The 21,676-nt window shown below is 41.4% G+C and overlaps 2 protein-coding genes across 2 annotated transcripts in view; both read right to left on the bottom strand.

Annotated features, from left to right (window-relative positions):
* The window catches only part of DUSP16 (dual specificity phosphatase 16), a 142,883-nt gene extending 122,573 nt beyond the window's left edge, over nucleotides 1-20,310 (bottom strand). Inside the window, exons 1-2 of the mRNA XM_064479054.1 lie at nucleotides 20,201-20,310; nucleotides 721-788 (exon numbers count right to left, since the gene is read on the bottom strand). The gene's annotated coding sequence lies outside the window, so the exon portion shown is untranslated. The remainder of the gene's footprint in view (nucleotides 1-720; nucleotides 789-20,200) is intronic.
* Nucleotides 6,533-20,341, bottom strand: GPR19 (G protein-coupled receptor 19). The gene is made up of 2 exons (XM_031444071.2): nucleotides 20,201-20,341; nucleotides 6,533-8,046 (listed from the first exon to the last, which is right to left on the bottom strand). The coding sequence occupies exon 2, from the start codon at nucleotides 8,028-8,030 to the stop codon at nucleotides 6,777-6,779; it is 1,254 nt and encodes a 417-aa protein (XP_031299931.1). The 5' UTR covers nucleotides 8,031-8,046; nucleotides 20,201-20,341; the 3' UTR covers nucleotides 6,533-6,776.
* Nucleotides 20,342-21,676: the final 1,335 nt, after the last annotated feature.

Genomic DNA, 21,676 nt, shown 5'->3' on the forward strand with positions numbered 1-21,676 from the left:
TCGTCTATGAAATTAAATTGCGTTTCAATATGTGGCCTTTCATCGTTGAGGGCTTCTTTAAACCACAAAGCCGATAATCTTAAATATAAGCAGTATTTTCCCCCTTTGTCCTCTAAACAGTATATTTACATGTCTTTTCTTAAAAAAAAAAAAAGCCATAAACCATTTTGCTGGTTTAAAATTTTCTTCAAAATAAACTTAAAAGTTCCTTACAATATTTGTGTTCATAAGTGTGCGCCTTTGGCTTTATATTGCTTTTCTCTCCCCTTCCACTTCAATCACCAAATAGCTTTTAAAACAAACAAACAAGCAACAACAACAACAACAACAAAAACCAAATTGAGTCCAGTTTCACTTGATTTCACTTACATTTGTTTCTAGTTATAGTAGAACTCACGGTTCAACTAAAAATATGCAATGGGTACATGTGTTTAGCTACACAGTTGCCTGCTGTTAACTACGGCCAAGAGCCACTTAAGCCCTATTTCACCGGTTTTTCATATTCTGCAAGAATGAATAGTTAAATTAACTGTTGAAACTGATTTCCCTCCATCAGTTCTTTCTATTGTATACCTGGAAATCCCAACAGAAGAATGATGATAAAAGTCTACATTCTCACGCATTCTTATATCCTGAATTTAGCCCAGACCTTCAGAACATTTCAAATGGGAAAAAAAATTCCCTTTGGGGTAAGTGAACAGAAGCAGCTCTGCCACCTACCTCCCTTCCATTCAAGTTCCTGCTCCCAATTGTTCCTTCCATCTTGAGTCTGCAAAATCTTAGCAGAACTGGAAAAAGAAAAAAAAAAAAAGAAGCTAAAGAAGGAAAACAATGCTACAGTTCGATAGTGGTATGAAAAACCTGTTGTTTCACATAATAAAAGCTATGTATGACAAACCCACAACCAACATAATACTCAGTGGTGAAAAGCTGAAAGCCTTCTGACTAAAATCTGAAACAAGACGAGGATGCCCGCTCTTACCATTTCTATTCAACGTAGTAGTACTGGAGATCTGAGCCACAGCGATCAGACAAGAAATAGAAATAAAAGGGATCCAACTTGGAAGGGGAGAGGTAAATTTTTCACTATATGCAGATGACATGATACTATATATAGAAAACCCTAAAGACTCCACACAAAAACTACTAGAACTGATAAACGAATTCAGAAAGTAGCAGGATACAAGATTACAGACTGTATCCCTAAGAAGAAATTCTGCCTCAAGACTGCAGCATCAAATCCTGCCTGCTGGCCTGCCCGATAGATTTCAAACTCAAGACTACATCAGCTACCTGAGTTTCCAGCCTGCCAACCTGCCCTGCAAATTTCAAGTTGGCCAGTCCCCTCAATTTGCATGAACTGATTTCTTTAAATACTGTCATCTATCCATCTATCTGTCATCTATGTCCTATTAGTTCTGCTTTTCCTAGAGAACACTAATACAGGTGGGCACTGTTACTTTCCCCATTTTAAAAACAGAGAAGCTGGGGCTTGAGAACAATTTGCTGGTTAAATGGGTGGTAAGCAGAACCTGAGCTTCAACACAGAAGTTGATTCCAGAGCCCCCCAAAACAACCATCATACTATTGTGACTAAGGAAAAACTCTGCTGGCTGGAGGTGTCACTGGAGTCTTGTGCCCAATGGCTACTAATTTTTAAAAGGTCGTTCAGGTACAGGGCATCTGCCTGGAGAATCAGATAGCCAAGACATTTAAATGAATCTGGACTGATGAACAGGGTAAAAATCCATCCCCAGCCACTGTGCTCCCCATCCTCTCCACCGTGCAACTCTGCACATCTCCTTTTCTGCTACCCAGGTATCTGTGCCATGATCTTACCTAGCACCTTCAGGATCCTACTAGCAGAATCTAGTCTCCTTAAAGAGATCATTCTTTGGAAGATATTGTGAGAAAACAGAAGAGAGAGAATTCATTCAAAATTCCCTTAAAGGAGTTTTCATCTCCCTTATCTAGCTGTTGTGGGCAAACAGCTGGAACTGCTTTATTGACTGACTGCTGAAAACCAGATTATGTTCTCAAGTTCGGAACCTACATCATAATCCTGAAACCAGATACACATACGATACACATGCACTCGTCACCACAGAGCCCAGCATTTCTGGGGGTCATTTTCCTGAACTAAAATCGCCCATTCTTTAAATTATCGGTAAATCCTGATTGTATAACTCATTTAGGGTTGATGGAGAGTTTTTAAAGCAATACTTTTATTCTAGTAAGTCAGAGAAAGGGAAATATCCTATGATATCACTTACATGTGGAATCTTAAAACATAATACAAATGAACTTATTTACGAAACAGAAACAGATGTAGAAGACAAATTAATGGCTACCAAAGGGGAAAGCAGTGGGGAAGGATAAATTAGGAGTTTGGGATTAACAGATACACATTACTATATATAAAATAGATAAACAGCAAGGACCTACTGTATAGCACAGGGAACTATACTAACCTATAATGGAAAAGAATCTGAAAAAGAATATACACATGAATATATACATATATATATATATAATTGAATCACTTTGCTGTACACCTGAAACTAACACAACACTAACCATTATACTTCAATTAAAAATGGTAATAATGATAACAAAGAGGCTTCTTCTGAGAAAGAAAACAGAAGTGTTCAAGTGAGCAAAAAATTCAGAATGACTCAGATTTTAGGGGCTCAAAAAATTAAAGGGGGTCCAAGGGAAATGAGACAGGCTGAAAATAAATTTAACCTAAAATAAATTTAACTACCTACTTACCAGGAACACAGAAACATTTACTTTTAGGGTAAGTCTAGATTACACTGCTATGGAAAAATCCATGAATTCTCAGAGTCAAATGCTGAAAGGAGCAGAAAAGAGAGAGGCCCTGGTAAGTGTGGGCGGCACAACTGCGAGTTTGGTGGTCTGATGGGGTTTTTGGAAAATGCTACCATTTGTGAAATGGGCTTAAAATAATATTTTGACTAGTGATTTCACGTCTATAGAGGGTATTAATTATTTTGGAATTTCCTCCAATGTTTAGATGCTCTGTGTTTGGAACACACTGATTGATTAGTTAATCTGCAGCTGCCTCTGTGTGCACTGCAATTTTCACTGCCTTGTTGCTAAGAGACCAGGACTTGTCTGAAATCGCCAGTGTGACAGGCACCGTGAAGAGCCGGTGGGCTCTGCCCACTGGCCACAGTGCCACCAAGTGGTCATTCTCCAAAGCAGTGGGACCGAGGAGGTTTGTTTCCACTGCTCTCTAATTACAGCCCTTTAAGGTTGTCTCTGTTCCAGATGAATTAGCAGGTTCACTGAACAGTGGGGAATTGTTTATTCTCTTCATATTCTTCTGAACACAGTGAGGATTTCTTTTCCTCCAATGAATGAATCATGCCACGGCCAGCAGAATGGTGAAGTTAAAAGAATGTTGGACTGCTTGGCAGAAGGCTTTTTACTTTACCCCTAATTTGACCCCTCTTGGGCTTAATTTCCTCTTCTAAACAATGAAGGGCTTGGGTTAGGTCTCCCCATGTCCCAGACCTTCTACTCTAAAAGTCTAATTCTTTGCTTCTCTTACACATGGTTCTTTTTTTGTTTGGTTGGTTTTAGAGAGGAGGAGGAAATTAGGTTTATGTATTTATTTTTAATGGAGGTGCTGGGGATTGAACCCAGGACCCTGTGCCTGCTTAGCATGCACTCTGCCTCTGAGCTATACCCTCTCCTCTACATGTGGTTCTCATAGAGGAGCATAACCTTGAAGCAAAGCGGATTCTGGTTAAGCAGCTCCAACAGATTCTGTTGCTTCACAGGGAGTTCGAGAGGTTGGCAGCAAGGCTGGAGGGGAAGAGGAAGAACCGTGCCCACCAAGAGAGGCAAAATTGCCAACCTGATCTCACAAATGACTGCTCCCCATATGCTTGGCGGAGGCCCCCCCTGGGTAAAACTGTCCTTGCTGAGTGAGAACACGGGCCCAGGGCCTCGGCTCCTGGGTAAAGCTGTGATGGGAGGTCCACAGGGAAGCCCATGGGAGCAGGATGTGCTTATGTGCTTTCAGTAGCAGGCTGCTTGAACTAATACTGTCACTAAAGAGTAGAAGAAAAGGAGAAATTCCATCTCAAAAGGATGCATCCCAGTCTATGGGAACCTGAAGGCAGGTAGGAGAATGGTTCTACTCTGAACCCTGCTCCCCACTATTACCTTTCCTGAACTCCTGTTTGGAGTCTACGTGAACCCACACCCACGATGCACCTCACTGTGTGCCTGGTAAGGAGACCGACTTGTTTTCTAATTCTGCGACTTAACTCCAGTGCTAGGTAGGTATATCTGAGTTACGGTGAATCTTGCTCTCGTATTGCTAGGGCTTAGGCAAATCTTCATCAGTCTGTGCATTATATCTAGCTTCCTCCAATTTTAGAATCAGGCAAGACAATAGGAATCCCAAATATTATAAACTAAAAAAAAAATACAGTTAATTATCACCAAGCTAAAAAGACAGCTGAATTATTATAGGTCATGAGACTTTAGAGCTGTCTTCATTGTGATTTGATTAACACTCTTGTCATTATTTGGGTTTAAAAAGACAACTAATCTCAGTAACAAGAATTTGTATGACTGTCTCACTGAATTTCCATCCACTGGGGTAAAATTTACAGAATATTTAAGTCAGAATGGAACTTAATGATCATCTAGCCTTTTTTGGTTTAAACTGAGACCTAATATACATATATAATAAAATTAAAGTGAATTTAGTTTTTACAATCTAACTTTAAAAAATAAAAAAATGAAAGTACTGCTGTGGGGGGGGGATCTTTTCTATTTTTTAACAACTCTGAACCATAAAATTCAAAGGCCAAGTGACATAAACTTCTGGCTCACTCTGTCATTTGAGTGCCATTAGCTGATGGGCTAAGGAACAATGTGAGGAGGAGAAAGAAAAGGAAGAAAAACACAAGATATTCTTTTTGGCTTTGTTGACCGAAGGCCACATGTCCACTTAAACACATCAGCTCGGTAGAGGTTTTATGGATGGAATATTTTATTGTCGCTGTTCCTTGCCTCAAACACTAACCCAGTCTTGTCTTGTTTCCTGTGTCTGCGAGGTGAGATGTACGGGCTTCTTTCCTATCTCTGATGTTCGGCACCACAAGCCCAGAAACCCAGCAGCAGCCAAGGAAAAAGTGAGGGCCAGCTCGTTAAATTTCAACTAGACACTCCTTTTAAGAATGCCACGCTCTCTTAGACCTCAGATTTCCACCCAGGCAGCAGCAAGGAGGCCCGCGGAGGCCTGGATGGGTTTGTCTCTCATGCATTCCCCAGAGAGACACCTGTCACGTCAGAGAAGGAGCGACAGACTTGCAGTTAGAGGACCTGGGTGTGAATACCAGCTCCGCCGCACTCTGACTTGGACAAGTCACACAACTCTTAGTCCCAGTTTCCTCATCTACAAGACAGAGATAATAATAAGGACATCACAGAGTTCTTGAGAGGATAAAATGAGATAATGCAGGTAAAATTGCTAAACAACTGAAATTATGATTTGCAATTCTTGCTAGCAAGGGTGTGAAAATGCACACTGGTCTTGTCTGTAAACCCTCTGTTGTTTAAATAAGTACATTTTAAAAAATGTGCTGGTCCTAGATTTGACGTAATGGAGACCTGGCAACCAGAGAAGAAAAATCTCGAGTTACCACAGGCAAAGACGAGTATGAGCTAGGTGAGGGTGGGATGATGTATCCCGGAGAGAGATGAGGGGCAGAAGGCGCTGGCTGGAGAAGCGGCCTCCAGTGTCTAGGAGAAGGAAGCGGTCTGAGTGTCCAGGAGAGGGAAGGTGCTCCCTGTACTTGCTGTCCCAGTGTGCAGGGGTGTCACCGGGCAGAAAGGCCGTCTGCCTGAACTGCAGGGCACAGAGATACCACCCACATCTCTCCCTGTGGAATTTTCTGGGCTTGCCCAGAAAAGGCGCCTGCTCATTTGCTTGAGTTTAACTCAGAAGGGAAGTAAACGTCCTAACACAACCTAGATGGGACACAGATGTGAGGAAAACATCACGGCAACTTCAGATTTTTTACGGCATCATTAGCTGGTTAGGTTAAGGGAGGATGAAAATGAGAGAGACACAGAAAAAGAGACAGAGACAGAAATTAGGCAACTCTATAAACTTTCTTTCCCTAAGAATCCTGATTAAAATTCAATCACAAAAGATTGCCCTGCAAGTTCCAGTATATTCCAATATATGGAGTGCTCTCCGTAGCAGGTCTGGACAGTGATTACTTGGAAGAAGGTAATATAAAAATATATACAATATTAACACTTCCTAAATGTTGCTTGGTAGAAGAAATACAAGTCTCTGTCTGAAATGTGTCACACAGGAGATTTCATTTGGAACAGAAGCCCACAGTTACAAAATTTCAGTAGGGAAGAGAAAAAGGAAACAGAATAAAACCAGGTTGAATCATTCATCAAACACTGTGTATATGGTTTATGCTTTTTGGACCTACTGGTAAATAAAAAGTAGGAAAGCATTATTTTTTTAAATGCGCATAACTAATATAGTAAAAGGACTGTTGACTATAAGCTCAAGGTGAAAGCTTTCCCTAAAACAAAAAGCAACTAAAATAAAAAAACACAGAAACTAAAATCAATAGTCAGTGATTTTTTTACAAAATAAAACATTTCCCTCAGAAAGTTGATTGAAAAAATATATAAATAGCTTCTGTTTTTATAGTTAAATTTTTTAATCTCTGGTGCGTAACAAGGATTGAAAGAATTTTGAGAAATTAAACAAAAGTATTTGGTGGATTCGAATTAATGGGCCAAGCAAGCTTTTTTTCCTTGGCTTCTCTGTCAAATGAATCATAGATGGAGTCTTTGGTTATAGTTTTGGCCATGGGAGGGATTTCTGAGATGCCAACATAGTTTTTTTTGGCCATCCTTGAACTGGTTGTGATAGTATAGGCATTGCTTCGGTAACATTTCATCGAGGACATGCAAAAAGTCTCTTTCATTCCTCTCCTAAAGTTGGCATTATAAATTGAGTAGAGAGCAGGCTTAGAGGCTGAGGAACTAAAGGATATCCATGTGATAGCTGTGAAAACAAGGGAACTTTTCTTCTGGTCCTGTTCATGGGGGTGCCACAGCTGAGCTACGTGAAAAGGCAGCCAGGAGAGCAAAAACAATAGATTTAAAATGAGGAACATCTTGATAGTTTTCACTTTTGTCCTTGGGACAATGTTCATTGTCCTCCTCACTGTTCGGCCATCAGTGCCTATTCTCCAAATGTATTTTATGACCTTCTGGTAAAATAAGATTATGAGGACAGAGGGAATCACAAAGCTTGCCAAGAAGTGGATGACAGTGTAGGCAGTTCCCTCCCAAGAGGAAGGGAGGAAGTAGTTACAGTGATTGTCCCAGTCGGAGCCGTAGAAGAAGAACACGGGGGTCACAAAAGCCGCATCAAAGATCCATGATGCTGCAATCATCTTCTTGGCTTTTTCTCTGGACACCTTGAAGCTCAGAGGATAGACGATGGTGTAGAACCGGTCTATGCAGATGGAGAGGAGGACATAGATCTGGACGCCCGGGGTGAGATACTGAAAATACCGCACAGCCTTGCACAGGGCGCTGCCGAGCGTCCACCGGCCGGTGGTGAACTGAAGCAGCACAAAAGGCGTGCTGGCCACGCTGACGAGGAGGTCGGCACACGCCAGGGAGACCACAAAGTAGTTGGTGGTGGACTGAGTCCTCCTACTCCGATGGATGACCAAACAAACCAGGGAATTGCCAAAGACAGAAAACAACCACAAGGCTCCAAAGAAAATGCTGGCTGTGGCCACTTCCCCGAGTTTCGGTCCATACTGCAGGCCTGTTCTGTTGCTCATCCAGCCGTGCTCCTCGGGAAGTTCCGTCAGGTCATGGCTCAGCAGAGGGGTGACCGTTTCCGTGCCGCTGTGGTTTTGGAGGGGCACCAGAAGTGTAGGAATAACCAAAGGCAGCTTGCTGTTATCCATTCTGTGAGCAAAAACCATGTTCATTTTTTCCCTCTTAGTTCTAGATAAGAAAAGAAGAATGAGGCCTCCTGTTAAAATGGTGTTACACACACTGATTCCTAAGGCTAACGATTTTATTTGATGCTTAGATCGGTTGTCATTTGTCAATGGGTAGGACTTGTGTGTCGGCAGGAAAACATGACTACTCTCCAGAAAAAGCTCTGGCCCCATTTCTCTTTCATTTGAGGACTGTTCAGCTGCTCCCAGGTCGGGCTCTCCCTGGCCCCCACCTCCCCTGACCCTAAATCAAATGCGGTAGAACTCACAGCAAGCCCCACTCCTATACAGATCCTTGTTCTCCTCATGCACTGACATCACAGAGGGTTAGGGAGCTCAAATCTGGCTCATGGTAAGGGTAATACCCCCAACTGAAGAGCTGTTGGAATTCTGGCAAGGATGTGAGACGTTCCTGAATGTCAACACTAAAGTAACGAGGCTGTGAGGCTGCAAGGCTGTGGCTGCGAGGGAGGAAACCTTGGGCAAGTGGAAACACCCAGAGGTCAGCTCTGGAAATAGCTAACAGGAATATGGCTGGCCACTGGGAAGGACCCTGTCCTTACTGCAGAATTTCCATTACAGAAGCATTATGGAAGCACGTGGGGCAAACATAACACTTTTATATGAGCCAGAAGTAGCTCCTAATTTAATGACACATAAAAATAGCCTGTTTTTTTTTCCAAAAGATGATGTGCTACCTATCAATGACATATTTTGATACTATTCCGTTGTCATTGTTTCATAAAATCACACTGATTTAAGAATATACAAGATGTCCCCTAAAAAATGTAACAAGGTTACTAGAAACCTTATGGCATTCAGATGATTAAAAGCAACCAACTTGAACTTTGCTCAGCCTTGAATTTTTTTCCTACTATTCAGTGAGGAAAAAATAGTTATACTTTTTAATAGGTAAAAAGATTGTATCATCATGGGCCATTCAATTAAAATTGAGGTGACTTTGGCTGCAGTCAGATCACCGGGGTTTAATTTGGTCTGAATCTGTTAAGCAGAAAGAAAGCATAGCAATTGAATCCATAATAACAGAGCAGTTCTACCAGGTGGGCTCCTATGACTATACTTCACAGGGAAACTTTTCTGAATTTTAGAGGTAGAATTACAGAACAGTTCTTTATGAAAGAGCACCTCTTAATGACCCATTTTTCCTTGAAAGATTTTTGTAATAATTTGTGGTGGGGAGAGGGTGTTAATATATATTGTCCCCACCAAGAAACCACATTCAACCAAAGTCTGGAGCTCAAGGCAATATATTAAATGCCAGTTCCATGTTCCCTTCAAGGCTGTTTTTGTCCGTGAAGCAGCCCTCCTTAATTTCTCAAAGAGAAATGTAAGGTAATTAGACAGTTTCATTACTGAAAGACCTTCGGAATGGCTGGCTGGTTGATAGTGAATCTTAAGATGAGCAACAATACTTTCTGTATAAAAAATTAGGGTACACAGTTTGAAAATAGGACAGAAGATCTAAAATTAGCACTGTCCTGGAAAATCTGGAATGTATGACTCTCATACTTACAAAACTGAAATAATCTTTTCACCTTCATATGTGTAATACCTTTAAAATCATTTTTTAAAAAACTCCACAATTAAAAAAAAAGTCAGCTTAAAAATAAGAGACCAGCAATTTTCCCAGAAGGAAAGAACTGTTCTAAACTTCTGGGGGATGCCTGTGGCCTAAACAAAACAGGATTTGGTGGCACGGGCACTTTTCCGTGGGTCACACACATGCTTTGAAACTTGTGAACTTCCTTCCTTTTCCTTCTTCCTCTCACAGCAAAACTCTGCAGATGAAACTCAAGATCACCGCTACCACCAAAGCGCTGCGAGGCCTTCTTCCATCCTTTCCTCCAGCTGCTTTACACCAATGAGTGTGTCTGCTGATTTCTCTAGCCACCCTCACCCCACACCTGCCTGGAAGCGGAGGATCCTGCTGCTTAGAAATGGGATGAGGAAGTCTGGGGATTTCCTGAGTCTAGGTCTCCCCTGATAATGGCATGACTTTTCTGACTGCGTCTAAAAGTGCTGCGTCTCTATTCATTCAGTAAACCAGTAAACTGTGCTAGGTACTAGGAAACAAAGACAAGTAAGGCCCATGACAGGTAAGTGTATAAATAAGCTGTCTGCCATATTGTAACTAAATTCTATAATTATAACTAACAGGCAGGGAGCTAAGTGGCAGAGAAAAATAGGGACCCAATTTTGTTTGGGATGGGGGGAGGAAAGGGAAGGCTTCACAAAGGAGGTGAGGTGTAAGCTGGGGACCTGGAGGATGAAGAGGACTTCTTCAGACAGACAAGGCGTAAAAAAGAAAACAAAACAAAACAACAAAAAACATAACAAAACAAACAGAAAAAACACTCCAAGGGAGGGAGAGAGCATGTGGAATGAATTTAGGGGACATCCTTCTAGGTTGATCTTTTTTTGGCCCTCTTCCCCTTAGAGACCTAATTTTCTGCAGACCACGCCTCTCAGACTATATAGTCCCTAAATGCCTCAGAATCAGACTGATCTACATTCTTCCCAAGGTTACAATGAGTGGTTATATTTTCCACATTCATGGGCTAAATTACAGTCATACGGTGGAAACGAAAATTAAGATCTGCAGAATGGCCGTGGAGTCCATGTTCATACAGTGCTTTGTAACTCCTTTTCCCAGTTTGTTCGCTTTAGTCATGGTTCTCTAGCCTAGCAACACACTGGACTCTCCGAGGAAGCTTAAAAAAATACTGATGCTTGGGTTCTAGCCCCAGGGATTTCTGATTTAATTGCTCTGGAGTGCAGCCTGGGCATCAGGATGTTTCAAAGTTCCCCAGGTGATCCCAATGTGCAGTCCAGACTAACAATCACTGCTTTAGAATTGCCTCCATGCTTCTGTCTTCTCCCATAAACTGTGGGGTCCTGGGAAAAGGGCATTATCCTTTGTCCATGCTCTACAGCTTCTACTGAAATTCTTTACATTAATTATCGCTTATTAACTGCTTTCTGAATTGAATCCATAGAACAGAAAACTGAAATACAGGTCTCCTACTCTAGGTGGCTCTGTGAAGAGAATTAAATGCAGAGAGAACCGTGTGTACTCTCAGGGAGCTGAAACATTGGTGACCGTGGCAACAGGGGAACCATCACTCCTGAGAAGAGCAGGGCAGGTGAAATTGAAGTCACCCAAATCAACTCTCATTTAAGGGGCAGTGAAGGTGGTTTAGGGGACCTCAGACAGCCTCCTGCACCCTCTTCCAGAAAACACAGTCTGCCATATTATAACTAAATTCTAGGGTCCCAAAGTAAAAGTCCGAAAGATCTCCCCTGTTTCATTAATTTGGAAATAAATAAATCTTCAAGGGAGTGTATCGGAAATACAAGGGCTGCACAATTAGTAATTATGTCCGGGTCATCCATATTCAGTAATTTTAGCAGTGACAGGAAAGACTTCTTTTCCTGCTCAACCTATCTCTTTCCATCCAACTAGTTCTGAGGCTTCCACGTGACACACTTCATTGGGTTGACCAATGAGGGCCCTTATTAAAATACATCTCTATTTATATATTATCTAAGAGAAGAATTACTCATATTTTGGGCTCTAAGAGATGTGCTTTCATATACGGGTGAGGAAACTGCTGGATGGGCTGACATGGTGTAGGGGCCGGGGGACCTCTTAATGATGAGACCCTGGGGGGAATATGTCTGTTCCCTATGTTGTGATTTTTATTTTGAATGTTGTCTCCTGTTAGGTTATGAGTTCCTTAAGGACAGGGACTGTCTTTATTCTATATCCCTGGGGCAGACAGATATTAAAGTTTAGTGAATAAATAAATGGATAGATGTGTTAATAAAAAATTATCTAATACTTGAACAAAAGGTACAGAGAACATCGCATATCTTTTTAATGTCACACTAGGACATTGTTAAATGGGCTTCCCCAAGGATTATTTAATTTTCTGGAAGAATGTATCTGTGCTTGATTTTGCTATTTACTATATGACTAGAGCCCAGACATTACATGTTAGCATGCAAATTTCTGTCTAGTAGAAAAAATAACCCCAGAGGTTATGGACTTACTGTCCTGTAGGACATTAGCGAGCTTTGTGTCTACCCAGCAATCTTATGTTCACATTCTTTAAAGAAACAAAAAACAACAAAAACATTTTAGATATCCATTTATTCAAGTGCTCTTGGAAGCAACCTTATCGGTTCCTTCGGTAATAAGTTAATACATCTTTAACTTTAGGCTCATTTTATATTTGAATGAGAATCATGATTTTAACTTTTTGAAAATCATATTTTGATGGATGGATAAATGTATGAATGACGAGAAACTAATCAGAGGACCACAAAGAGGAACAGAGGGGCCCAGATGACAAACTTTGTTTACTTCACAGTTTGCCAGGGGCTATTTCTGGAAAAGCATACTCATTGCTGGTTAGGCTTTTTCTAGACTCAAAAACCCCCAACAACTGATTTCTTTTAACCTTCCTGAAATTATAAAGATTCATTTTCTCACAATATTGGAAGTCTTTTTTTTTTCTGACATTTGTTCAAAAATTTAATGGCAAACTAGAATTTTTATAATGCTTAATTTTTATGATTTGATTGGGAAAAAAAATGAAAACATTTTCTGTAGAAAACATAGTTGTTTACTAATGAGCAGTGAGATTAATTACAATGATGACAGTAGTTCTAACATTAATACTACCAAGAGTTAATACTTATTCTGGGCTTACTACGTGTCAGGTAATTCATATGTGTAGGCTTTTAAGGTAGGTAATATTATTAGCCCTGTTTTACAAGTGGAAAAAAACAACAACTAAAATTCCTCCCCAAGGTCATACAGTTGGAAGTGGTCACCCAGAACGGCCTCACTCCAAAGTCCATGCTTTTAACCACCACTGGCACTTCATGCCCAGGGAAGCTACAATGGCCTGGATCTGAATTCAGAAGGTCAAACTGGTTGTACATGGACTTCTCAATCAAACATAGGAATATAAAGTTATTCCCCCACAGCTTCTTGCTACCCACAGATACATCTGTTCAATATGCTAGCTCAGAAATATGTGACACAGTGAACATTTGGGGGAAAAAAATCACTCCCACTATATGCTGCATGGAGGCTTAGCATCAAAAGTGCAGCAGACATGTTGGTCTGGAAATACAGCCTTTCTTCAGAATAAAGAATGTGAGAGCATTGGAAATTCATTATGACAGATGATTAACAGTTGCCTTTTAAATGAAAGAAACGAAATGAAATGAAAGCAGAATTCTAGACTTCAGTTTGAATTGCAGTGAGGAGAAAGTTTAATCAACAGTATTACCCCAGGTAGAACGTCCTCTTTTAAATTTTAATTGTTGTAATTTAGAAAATATGATGACTGTAGATAGTTTCCATAAACCTTTCACTTTTATGTAGGCTTGATCTGCCGATACATGAAAGAAGAGATGCCCGGAACAGAGGTGGGCTGAGGCTGGCCTGCCCAGGGCTCCTCAGAGCCAGCTGTGCACACTCCTTCCCAACTCCAAGTTCAATGACATCATGTTGGTATCATGAATCAGCCACGCTAGGAATATTCACACCAAGAGACTGACAAACAGCACAGATAGGTTTTTTCCTCCCTGCAGAACCAGTTGTTGAGCGTTTACCCATCTACCACTTCCACTAGGGCAGGGTTTACAGGGCAACCCATCCCAAGTCCCGAAGTTACAGGTGGCTAAAGAAGACACACAGGTTCTCCAGAAGCTTCTTGAGCAGCTGTCTTGCTTCCTGGCTTTGAGCTACAGCTCTGATGTGGACACTGAGCTAAGTGCTTTACAGAACCACGTAAGGCACAGGTAGCCACCGGCAAGACTGTGGTGGGGAACAGGAAAACCAGAGAGAAGACATGTTCTCATTAAGTGCCACCCAGACAGGGTTGCCAGATGAAATATGAATTTCAGATAAATAACAATTTTTTAGCATAATGTCCATGCAATATCCCATACAATATTTAACTGGTGTCCTGTATTTTTATTAGCTAAATCTGACAAACCTACACCCAGAACCTCATCTTCTATTGAAAAACATCTATTTTTCATCTCGTAATACAGGAATGTTGCAAAGTGGTTATATGTTCAGGCTTTGAAGTCAGATAGCTGAAGCATGAATCCTACGTCTGTCACTCACCAACTAGTTGTGTAACTCAGGACAAGTTATCTAATAGTGATCTCATCTGTTTAATGAGGATAATTAGTCTGTATCTCATTTGATTAGTATGAGGATTAAATGAGATAATATACACACAGTAGTTAAATGAGTTATTACAAGTCAATTTGCCTCGTAAGAGAAAAACACTCAGTAAGTGTTATCCTACCGTAGTTCTAAAAAACACCTAGCTTGATGTCTGGCACATGGCAACTGCTTAAAAAATTAGCACTCTTACTACTGTCGGCCCATAAGTCTTATAAGCCATATGACAAGTAAGTTTTAGTAACCACATCGCACACTAGTTATGTTAGTGACAGTACTAACATCAGTCATGTAATTTACCTTTGTTAAGGGTGAATGGCTTTTGCAAAGAGGCCTGGGTACCTGATTATCATTCACAACATTGTGTTCAAGGGAAAAAATCACTGGAGCCCAAATAAATAAACATTTCTCCAAGTTGAGGGTGATTTTTAGTGACCTATTAGCCTTTGCTGTCCAAGATCGGTAGTCTGAGTCTCCGAAGGAGAGATGAAACTGCGCCCAGGGGCCAGCCAAGCCTTCCTCAGTAATCACCCTGGGTGTGCCAGCCATCTCTGACTGAAGACTCCTTTCAAGAAGTGGTCTGGCCTAAGAAGACCTGCCACTGTGAGGGCTTTCGTCCTGCATAACACCAGACTGCCTGGAGGGGAGACACACTTGCTAGAACCCCTGACTGTCCTCCATCAATTTCCCACACCTCTCTTCCCACTATGGGATCTTTCAAATTTTGAAGAAAATGATTTGGCCAGGGAATCTGCATCTCACCAAACTCAATTTAACTTATTACAACAAACACTTTTTGAATAGCTGCTGTGTGCTCACTGAGTCAGAGGCAGATGTCAAGGGGTGGGGGGTGGTAAATGCTCAGTTTCATTTCCAAGCTCTGATTTCAGTATCAACATCTCAGTCGTGCAACTGGAAGAGGAAAGAGGTGTGGAGGCAAAGACCAGACTCACTACACTCAAAGCAAAGAGCTGTGCACTAGATGCAATTTATAGCTATTTGAAAAGAACGTGAAAGACTCACTAAGAACCAAGTATCAGCACCAAACAGGGAGTTACTAAAAACTTCCGCTTTTCAGAAGCATTTACATTCTGTCTCACATCAAGTTCACATCAACACTCTGGGTAAATTTTGATCTGCACTACTGTCTTCAGTCAGGGTTTTCCAAGAAAGCAACCTTCAAGTTCATGGAGCAGAAGTTAGATTTGAATTTGCATTAACATGTATTTTTATGGACAAATTATGCAACTATGTACGTGGTCCGATGTGATTGAAAATACGGTTGAACACGTTTGTGCATATGTTTCGCATGGTTAATATGTATTTTAGTGCTGTATATTTTTAGACGTTTTCTAAGTTAAAATGCTACTGCTATCATTTCTCAGTGCTTTTTATTTTAATCCTCTCAGCAATGACTGACCCAAATCACCTACATCAGCAATTTTCAACCTCATTTTCAGAGTCAGATGTGACAAACATGTTCCTCCACGTGACACACTCCTACAGACACATCCAGAGTTATGTGCAACTCCAGGAGCTCAGCCTATAATCTTCAGCTAAGAAGTCATGCTGAAAAGAAAATAATTATGTAGAAGTCCTTAAATTTATTCTAATTAGTTTTAAAAAAAATGAACCACTGGCAAACTTTGGTACTTCATTAGCAAGAACTTGTCTGCAACAGACATCCTTTGTTTGGGACACATTTTGATACGCTGGTTGATAAGCACTGCCCTGCTATACCATTAAGTGTACACCTGAAATCTGAATCCTTCAAGGCTAAGGGTGCCTGACACATAGAACTAGGGGAAAGGTAATAGAAACATGGCTATTCTCCACACAGGGCACTGGTGGGATACAAGAAACCTGTCAAAAACATCTATTAAAGAGCATTTTCTCTGAAAGTAACTCATTTCCTATCTATGCTCTTTAAAGCCACTGACATCCCAGGAAGATGTAGAAGAAAACAACTCTAAGCACATTTTAAATATGAAGAGGCTACATTATCTCAAACATAACAGATGGTTGAGAGCACGGGCTCTTAGAATAGTGGTTCAGAGGTAACTTTGCCTCCCAGGGGGCATTTGGCAATGTCGGGAGACATTCCTGGTTGTCAAAACTGGGGGAGGAGAGTGTTGATGTCCGGCAGGTAGAGGCCAGGGATGCTGCTAAACATTCTGCAATAAAGAGGACAGGGCTCCCTGCTCACCCACCCAACAGAGAATTATCTGGTCCAAGATACCAACAGTGCTGAGGCTGAAACCCTGCTCTCAAGCCAACTTGCCTGGGTTTCAAATCACTTACTACCTGTACAAGTTACTTAACATATTTGTCCACACTGAGTGTCTTTGCCAAAATTAGGATAATAGCAGTACCCACCCTTATTCATTTGTTCTGAGAATAAAATGACACAAGAAAGGAGCTAAGAACAATATCTAGAACAAAGCAAGTACTTAACAAATGTTTACTTTCATTACCATGATATGCATTGGAAAAGACTGAGAATACACCAAAATTTTAACATAAATTGTTTCTAGATGGCCAGATCATGACTGATTTTTATTTTCATTACATCTTTATACTTCTTTATATTTTCCAAATTTTCTAGAACTCTATTTGTATTAATCTAATATCCAAAAACATATTTCCTGTGCTCACTGTCCCTCTTCTTTTACCCTCTTTCATTCCTAACCTCCAAGCTGAAAGCATTCTTGGCAAGGCCTCTCTTTCAGAGGAACCTCTCTACTTTCTCTCTGCTCTATCTTGTCCAGTTTGGCTGGTAGAGAGAACTGCCCCCTTTCAGTGCTGAGATTTCAGAGGGAAAAGGAGGAGACCCAGTGCGGCTTCCAGACCCAAGCCCCTGTGCGCACTAGCCCTGCTTGTCTGAGAAGGCCGGGATGCGTGCGGTGGGCAGGCAGCACTGGCTGGGCTGTACTTTTCCAGCAGGGCTATTTCTTTTCCACAACTCACTCACTCCAGGTCACGCTGGAGGTCAGGAGGATGAGTATATAGGATTCAAGGACCCACATCTTGTACACAAACCCCACTCTTCTGCTCCTTAATGACTTAATCAGATGGAAAAAGAACAGAATAAACAAGGTCCTACTGTCTAGCACAGGGAACCAAAGTCAATACCTTGTAATCACCTAAAATGGAAAAGAATCTGAAAAAGAATATATATATGTATAACTGAATCACTTAGCTCTACACCAGAAACTAACACAACATCGTAAATCATCCATACTTCAATAAAATAAAGTTGTATTTGTGTATATGATCAGAAGGGATGACTATTTTAAGTCTAGTTAGCCTGCTAATTTAAATCCAAATCCTTTCCAGATGCCCTGAGACATCTTTTGCACTCAGGTCCTAACTGCCATGGTATGGGAAAGGCCGTCCGGCTCACCCCACTCTGACTCTGAAGATCCCATGGTTCTCCAGGGAAGAGTCCTGTAGTCCTCTGAGCTCTCGGTGCAGTGTTCTGGGGACTAGGAGGCAAAGCTGATGAGAAGAGGACTGCCTGGGGCAGGAACTGACCCTCTCAAAAGACACTCACTCCCAACCCAAGGTGAACTAATTCAACATTGGGAGATAGTGCCCAGCAAAACATCAGAAGAAAATGAGACTGTTAGGAGTGCCTCCATCTAGATGTAAATAAAAATATCAGGGGAACGTCACTCTAAATATAAATACAGTGTCAGGGGGATTGGTGATCCCCAGGAAAGAATTTATGGATCCTTCTTGAACGCTAGCTTGGTCCTGCACCAGGGTCAGTCTGAGTAGCATGTGTAAATTTCAGATGCAATTGTGACTGCTGCCAAGTTGTCTCCTGCTACACTTTTACCTCCTCACCATCCTCCCCATAACCGCATGCAGAACAAAACAGGCATGGGCCCCCGAATCGCCTCTAGCAGACTGCTGTCGGAATTTTGAGTCTTCCCATTCTCCATTCGCAAGTATATACTGAGATCATACCATGAACAGGCCTGGTGCTAAGTGCTAGACATCCAGGGATGGAAGAATAGGGTTCCTAATTCCAGAAGCCGACCTCTGACAGCCTCCATAGTGTAAAGTGTGCCTGTCCCAGGGAAATGCACATTTCCGCAGGGACTGAAGGCGTAATCTAAGAACTAAAATTCAATACTGCAGGGGACACCTTCCTCTCAAAGTGTTCATCAGTGAAACTCTGAAGGGAAGCACATCATTTAGTGAGGAATTTCACAAATTTTGGATTCCTACCCTTTTCTTCCTCTTTTATCTGTTACCTAGTAACTTCTCTAAGTTTTCCCACAGTATGTAAGAATGAGATCAGTCATCCTTTATTGCCAAGGGCCAGAAGAGAAATTACACAGACCAAAAGGAGGTAATCCTTGTATCTCAAATTTCCTGAAGTTAAAAAAAAAATTCCTTTTTCCCTTAAAAACCTAAAATAATCTGCAAAGAGAGATCTATTCCCTATTTTAAAGTATGATATTATTTTAAAGCAATAAATCTAGTCAGTTTGATGACATATTTGTGTTTATAATTTTAGAAGTTTTTAACCTATTTATTTTATTTTGAAAGCCAGGTAAGTACCATTAAAGATAATATGCTTAGGCTGGTCTTGTTACTAGGTCCTGAGGAATGAAGAATGTTTCTAGTTTTGATTAAAAAAAAAATCAACCATGGTGTAATTCTAGATTTCTTTTTTCCTTTTAGACATCCTTTGGTCACCGTAGCAACACAGTGTTTTACTACCAGGTATCTATACAGCACAAGAAGAAGAGAAGAACAAGCAATTACTGGGTTATTTGAGGGTACAGAATATGACCATTGGGATAATTTAAGATTAAATATAGATTTCACTGGGGATCTGTCTGAGACAGGCAAGCTGATTCAATGTTCTAGTAGCGTCAGCTGAACAAAATTTGTAGCCAAATCAATCGTTGACATCATCAGGGAAGCAGCTCAGTGGTTCAGTGGTTAAGATCATGGACTCTGGGGTCAGGTTTCTTGAGTCCAAATCCTGTTTCTACTATTTGCTAGCTGTGTGACCTTGGGAAAGTTCCCTAACTTCCCTGTGCCTTAGTTTCTTCATCTCCAAAATGTAGCCACCAATAATAACTCCTTCAGAGGGTAACTATGAGGATTAAGTAACTGATTGTGCTTAGAATGATGCCTTGCACATAACAAGAGCTGTATAAGTATTTGTTAAGTAACAAAATAAAATGTAAATTTGCTAGCTCCTCTCTTTGTGCTGGGTAGAAATGGTCAAAGATATCAAGATTTGCGTGCATGACAGATTCTTTAAGCCTGGAACTTTGGAAGATTCTTATGAGAACTTCCTGGCAGGCTTCTTGGTATCTATTCTGTAAGATATGAAATTCGGTGGATATGGGATTTTGTGGCAGTCTACTGTCTCTAAACGGGAGCTGCAAAGGGAGCTGCAAACAATCACAAGCACTCCTGGTATCAGGAACATCAGAAGGAAGACGATCACAGAGCACAAAGAAACAGCATGCCTGCCCACTCAGGCTCCCTAAGCCACTGCCAGCAACCTCTGGGAACATGGGCCAGGGTAAGCAGCTGAAAAAGGATGAAACAGAATTTTATTGCAGTGACAATGAAATCTGGTTGGTTTCAGTAATATTATTATTTTTTCCTCTTTTTAGGATTCAAAGGAAAAAATCCTTTTCATCAATGAGTGCTTTATTTTATTAACTATCACTGTACACAATTTCTGTCTCATTTTTCTTCAACAGGCAGTTACTGTGGTGAATTATTCATTTTACAGAACTACCTAAGCATCTTTTCTGGACCTGTGACAAATCTAAAGCCCCTCAGCAGCATCTGAGCCAGGACAAAATCTCCAAATTGCCTGGAAAATAGAAGGTACTATGTCCTCTGAGCCAAATTTCAGTCACGATACCGCGGGATCTCAAGCACATACCTTCATCCGGACTTGATTTCAGAGATGGTCTCCTTGGGTCTTCTTGGTCAGGAGCAGCCCTTGCAGAGGAGTTTGGAGAATGCCATAAACCAGCAGGGAAGCTTGGGAACACATTCATCTCTGTCCTCTGCCTTCCCCTTGGCTCAGAGCCTGCTTCCTGGTAGGAAGACAAGATGACGCTGTGCAGGGTTGACTGTTAAACCATCTTCCCGCCCCCAGCCCTACTCTCCTGGCACCCCTCCCTCCTTCTTTCCAAGGCTCTGGAATGTGTCACATGGGAAATGGATCATGTGGCTCAAAGGGAGAGCGTGGCCGGCTTCTCTCTCCCTTCCCCCACTTTTCCTTTCAGGAGCACAGCAGCAGAAATCTCCTGATTGGCTCCGACCAAAAATCTCCATATGAAAAGGGGAAGACTCAACCACCCAAACCTCCAGCCTTCTCCAATTTCTTTAAAAATTTTTTTTCATCTGAACATTTTATCCTGGGCATTCCGAATTACTTGGAAGAGAAGGAAAGGATGCTTTCTCCCCAGGCCCTCTCTTTCTTTCTTTCTTTCACGTCAGTACCCTAACGTGGCAAGGTGTTCCCTAACCTCTGCCAACCCCCATCTCCCTTGGCACATCTGAGACAATCAAGTGTTCAGCACCACGGACAGCATTACACCCCCTTCAGTGCTCATTAAAGCCATCTGTGTATTTCACTTTCAGGTGAATAAAAATATTTTAAAAATATTTCCCTGAGGTCTTGTGTCACAACAGGCTCCAACTTCCTCTACTATCAACTTACTGTAACCTTATAAATACAAATATAATTTTTACGTATCGTCAGGCCTAAATAAAGATAACCCCATGCCTATCTCCCCATCCCCATCCCACCATCCATATCCACCCTTTAAACATGCTCCATGTTTTGGGGGTGAGGAGGAATTCTTAGAACACAGTTTACTATATGCCCACATATCTACACTCACGGGCACAACCACAGAAACATGTAGGATTTCTTGAGTGTGCCTGTCCAGATGTCCTTAGCCCCATCCCTAGACCTCAGGAAGAGCTGAGTTAGAGGCAAGGAGGGAGCAGGACAGGAGCTGTTTTGTGCAGGGTCTACCCTGCTTCGCTGACGTCCCGGTTGCCATGGTGCTAGGTAACTGCCAAAGGGGATGATTTCTTTCAGAACCAGTCACCATGGGACCCTGCTGACTAAAGAAAGGAAGACAGAACAGGATTGAATTACCGAGGACGACTTTCAATTAGCATTTTCAGAGCCAAATTTACCTGATGGGCCCTTTCCTTACTGAATTGTTGCTGACCCTAAATCTTGAAAAGATTCTAGGAATTAGTACAGACACTGTGGTAACTCCCTCCACTCTCCATTGGTTCTTTCCTAAAAAATCTATTTAGGTGCAACCGGATGAAAATGCCAGATTCACAGGATGACTGTGGTGTGCCATTACAGAGCAGTGGGAAGAACACGGGA

The sequence above is a fragment of the Camelus dromedarius genome, chromosome 25, assembly GCF_036321535.1.
Source record: "Camelus dromedarius isolate mCamDro1 chromosome 25, mCamDro1.pat, whole genome shotgun sequence".
Classification (NCBI taxonomy): Eukaryota; Metazoa; Chordata; class Mammalia; order Artiodactyla; family Camelidae; genus Camelus; species Camelus dromedarius.

Excerpts from the sequence above, each read along its gene's own strand:
- GPR19 (XM_031444071.2), bottom strand. The coding sequence starts at position 8,030 with ATGAACATGGTTTTTGCTCACAGAATGGATAACAGCAAGCTGCCTTTG.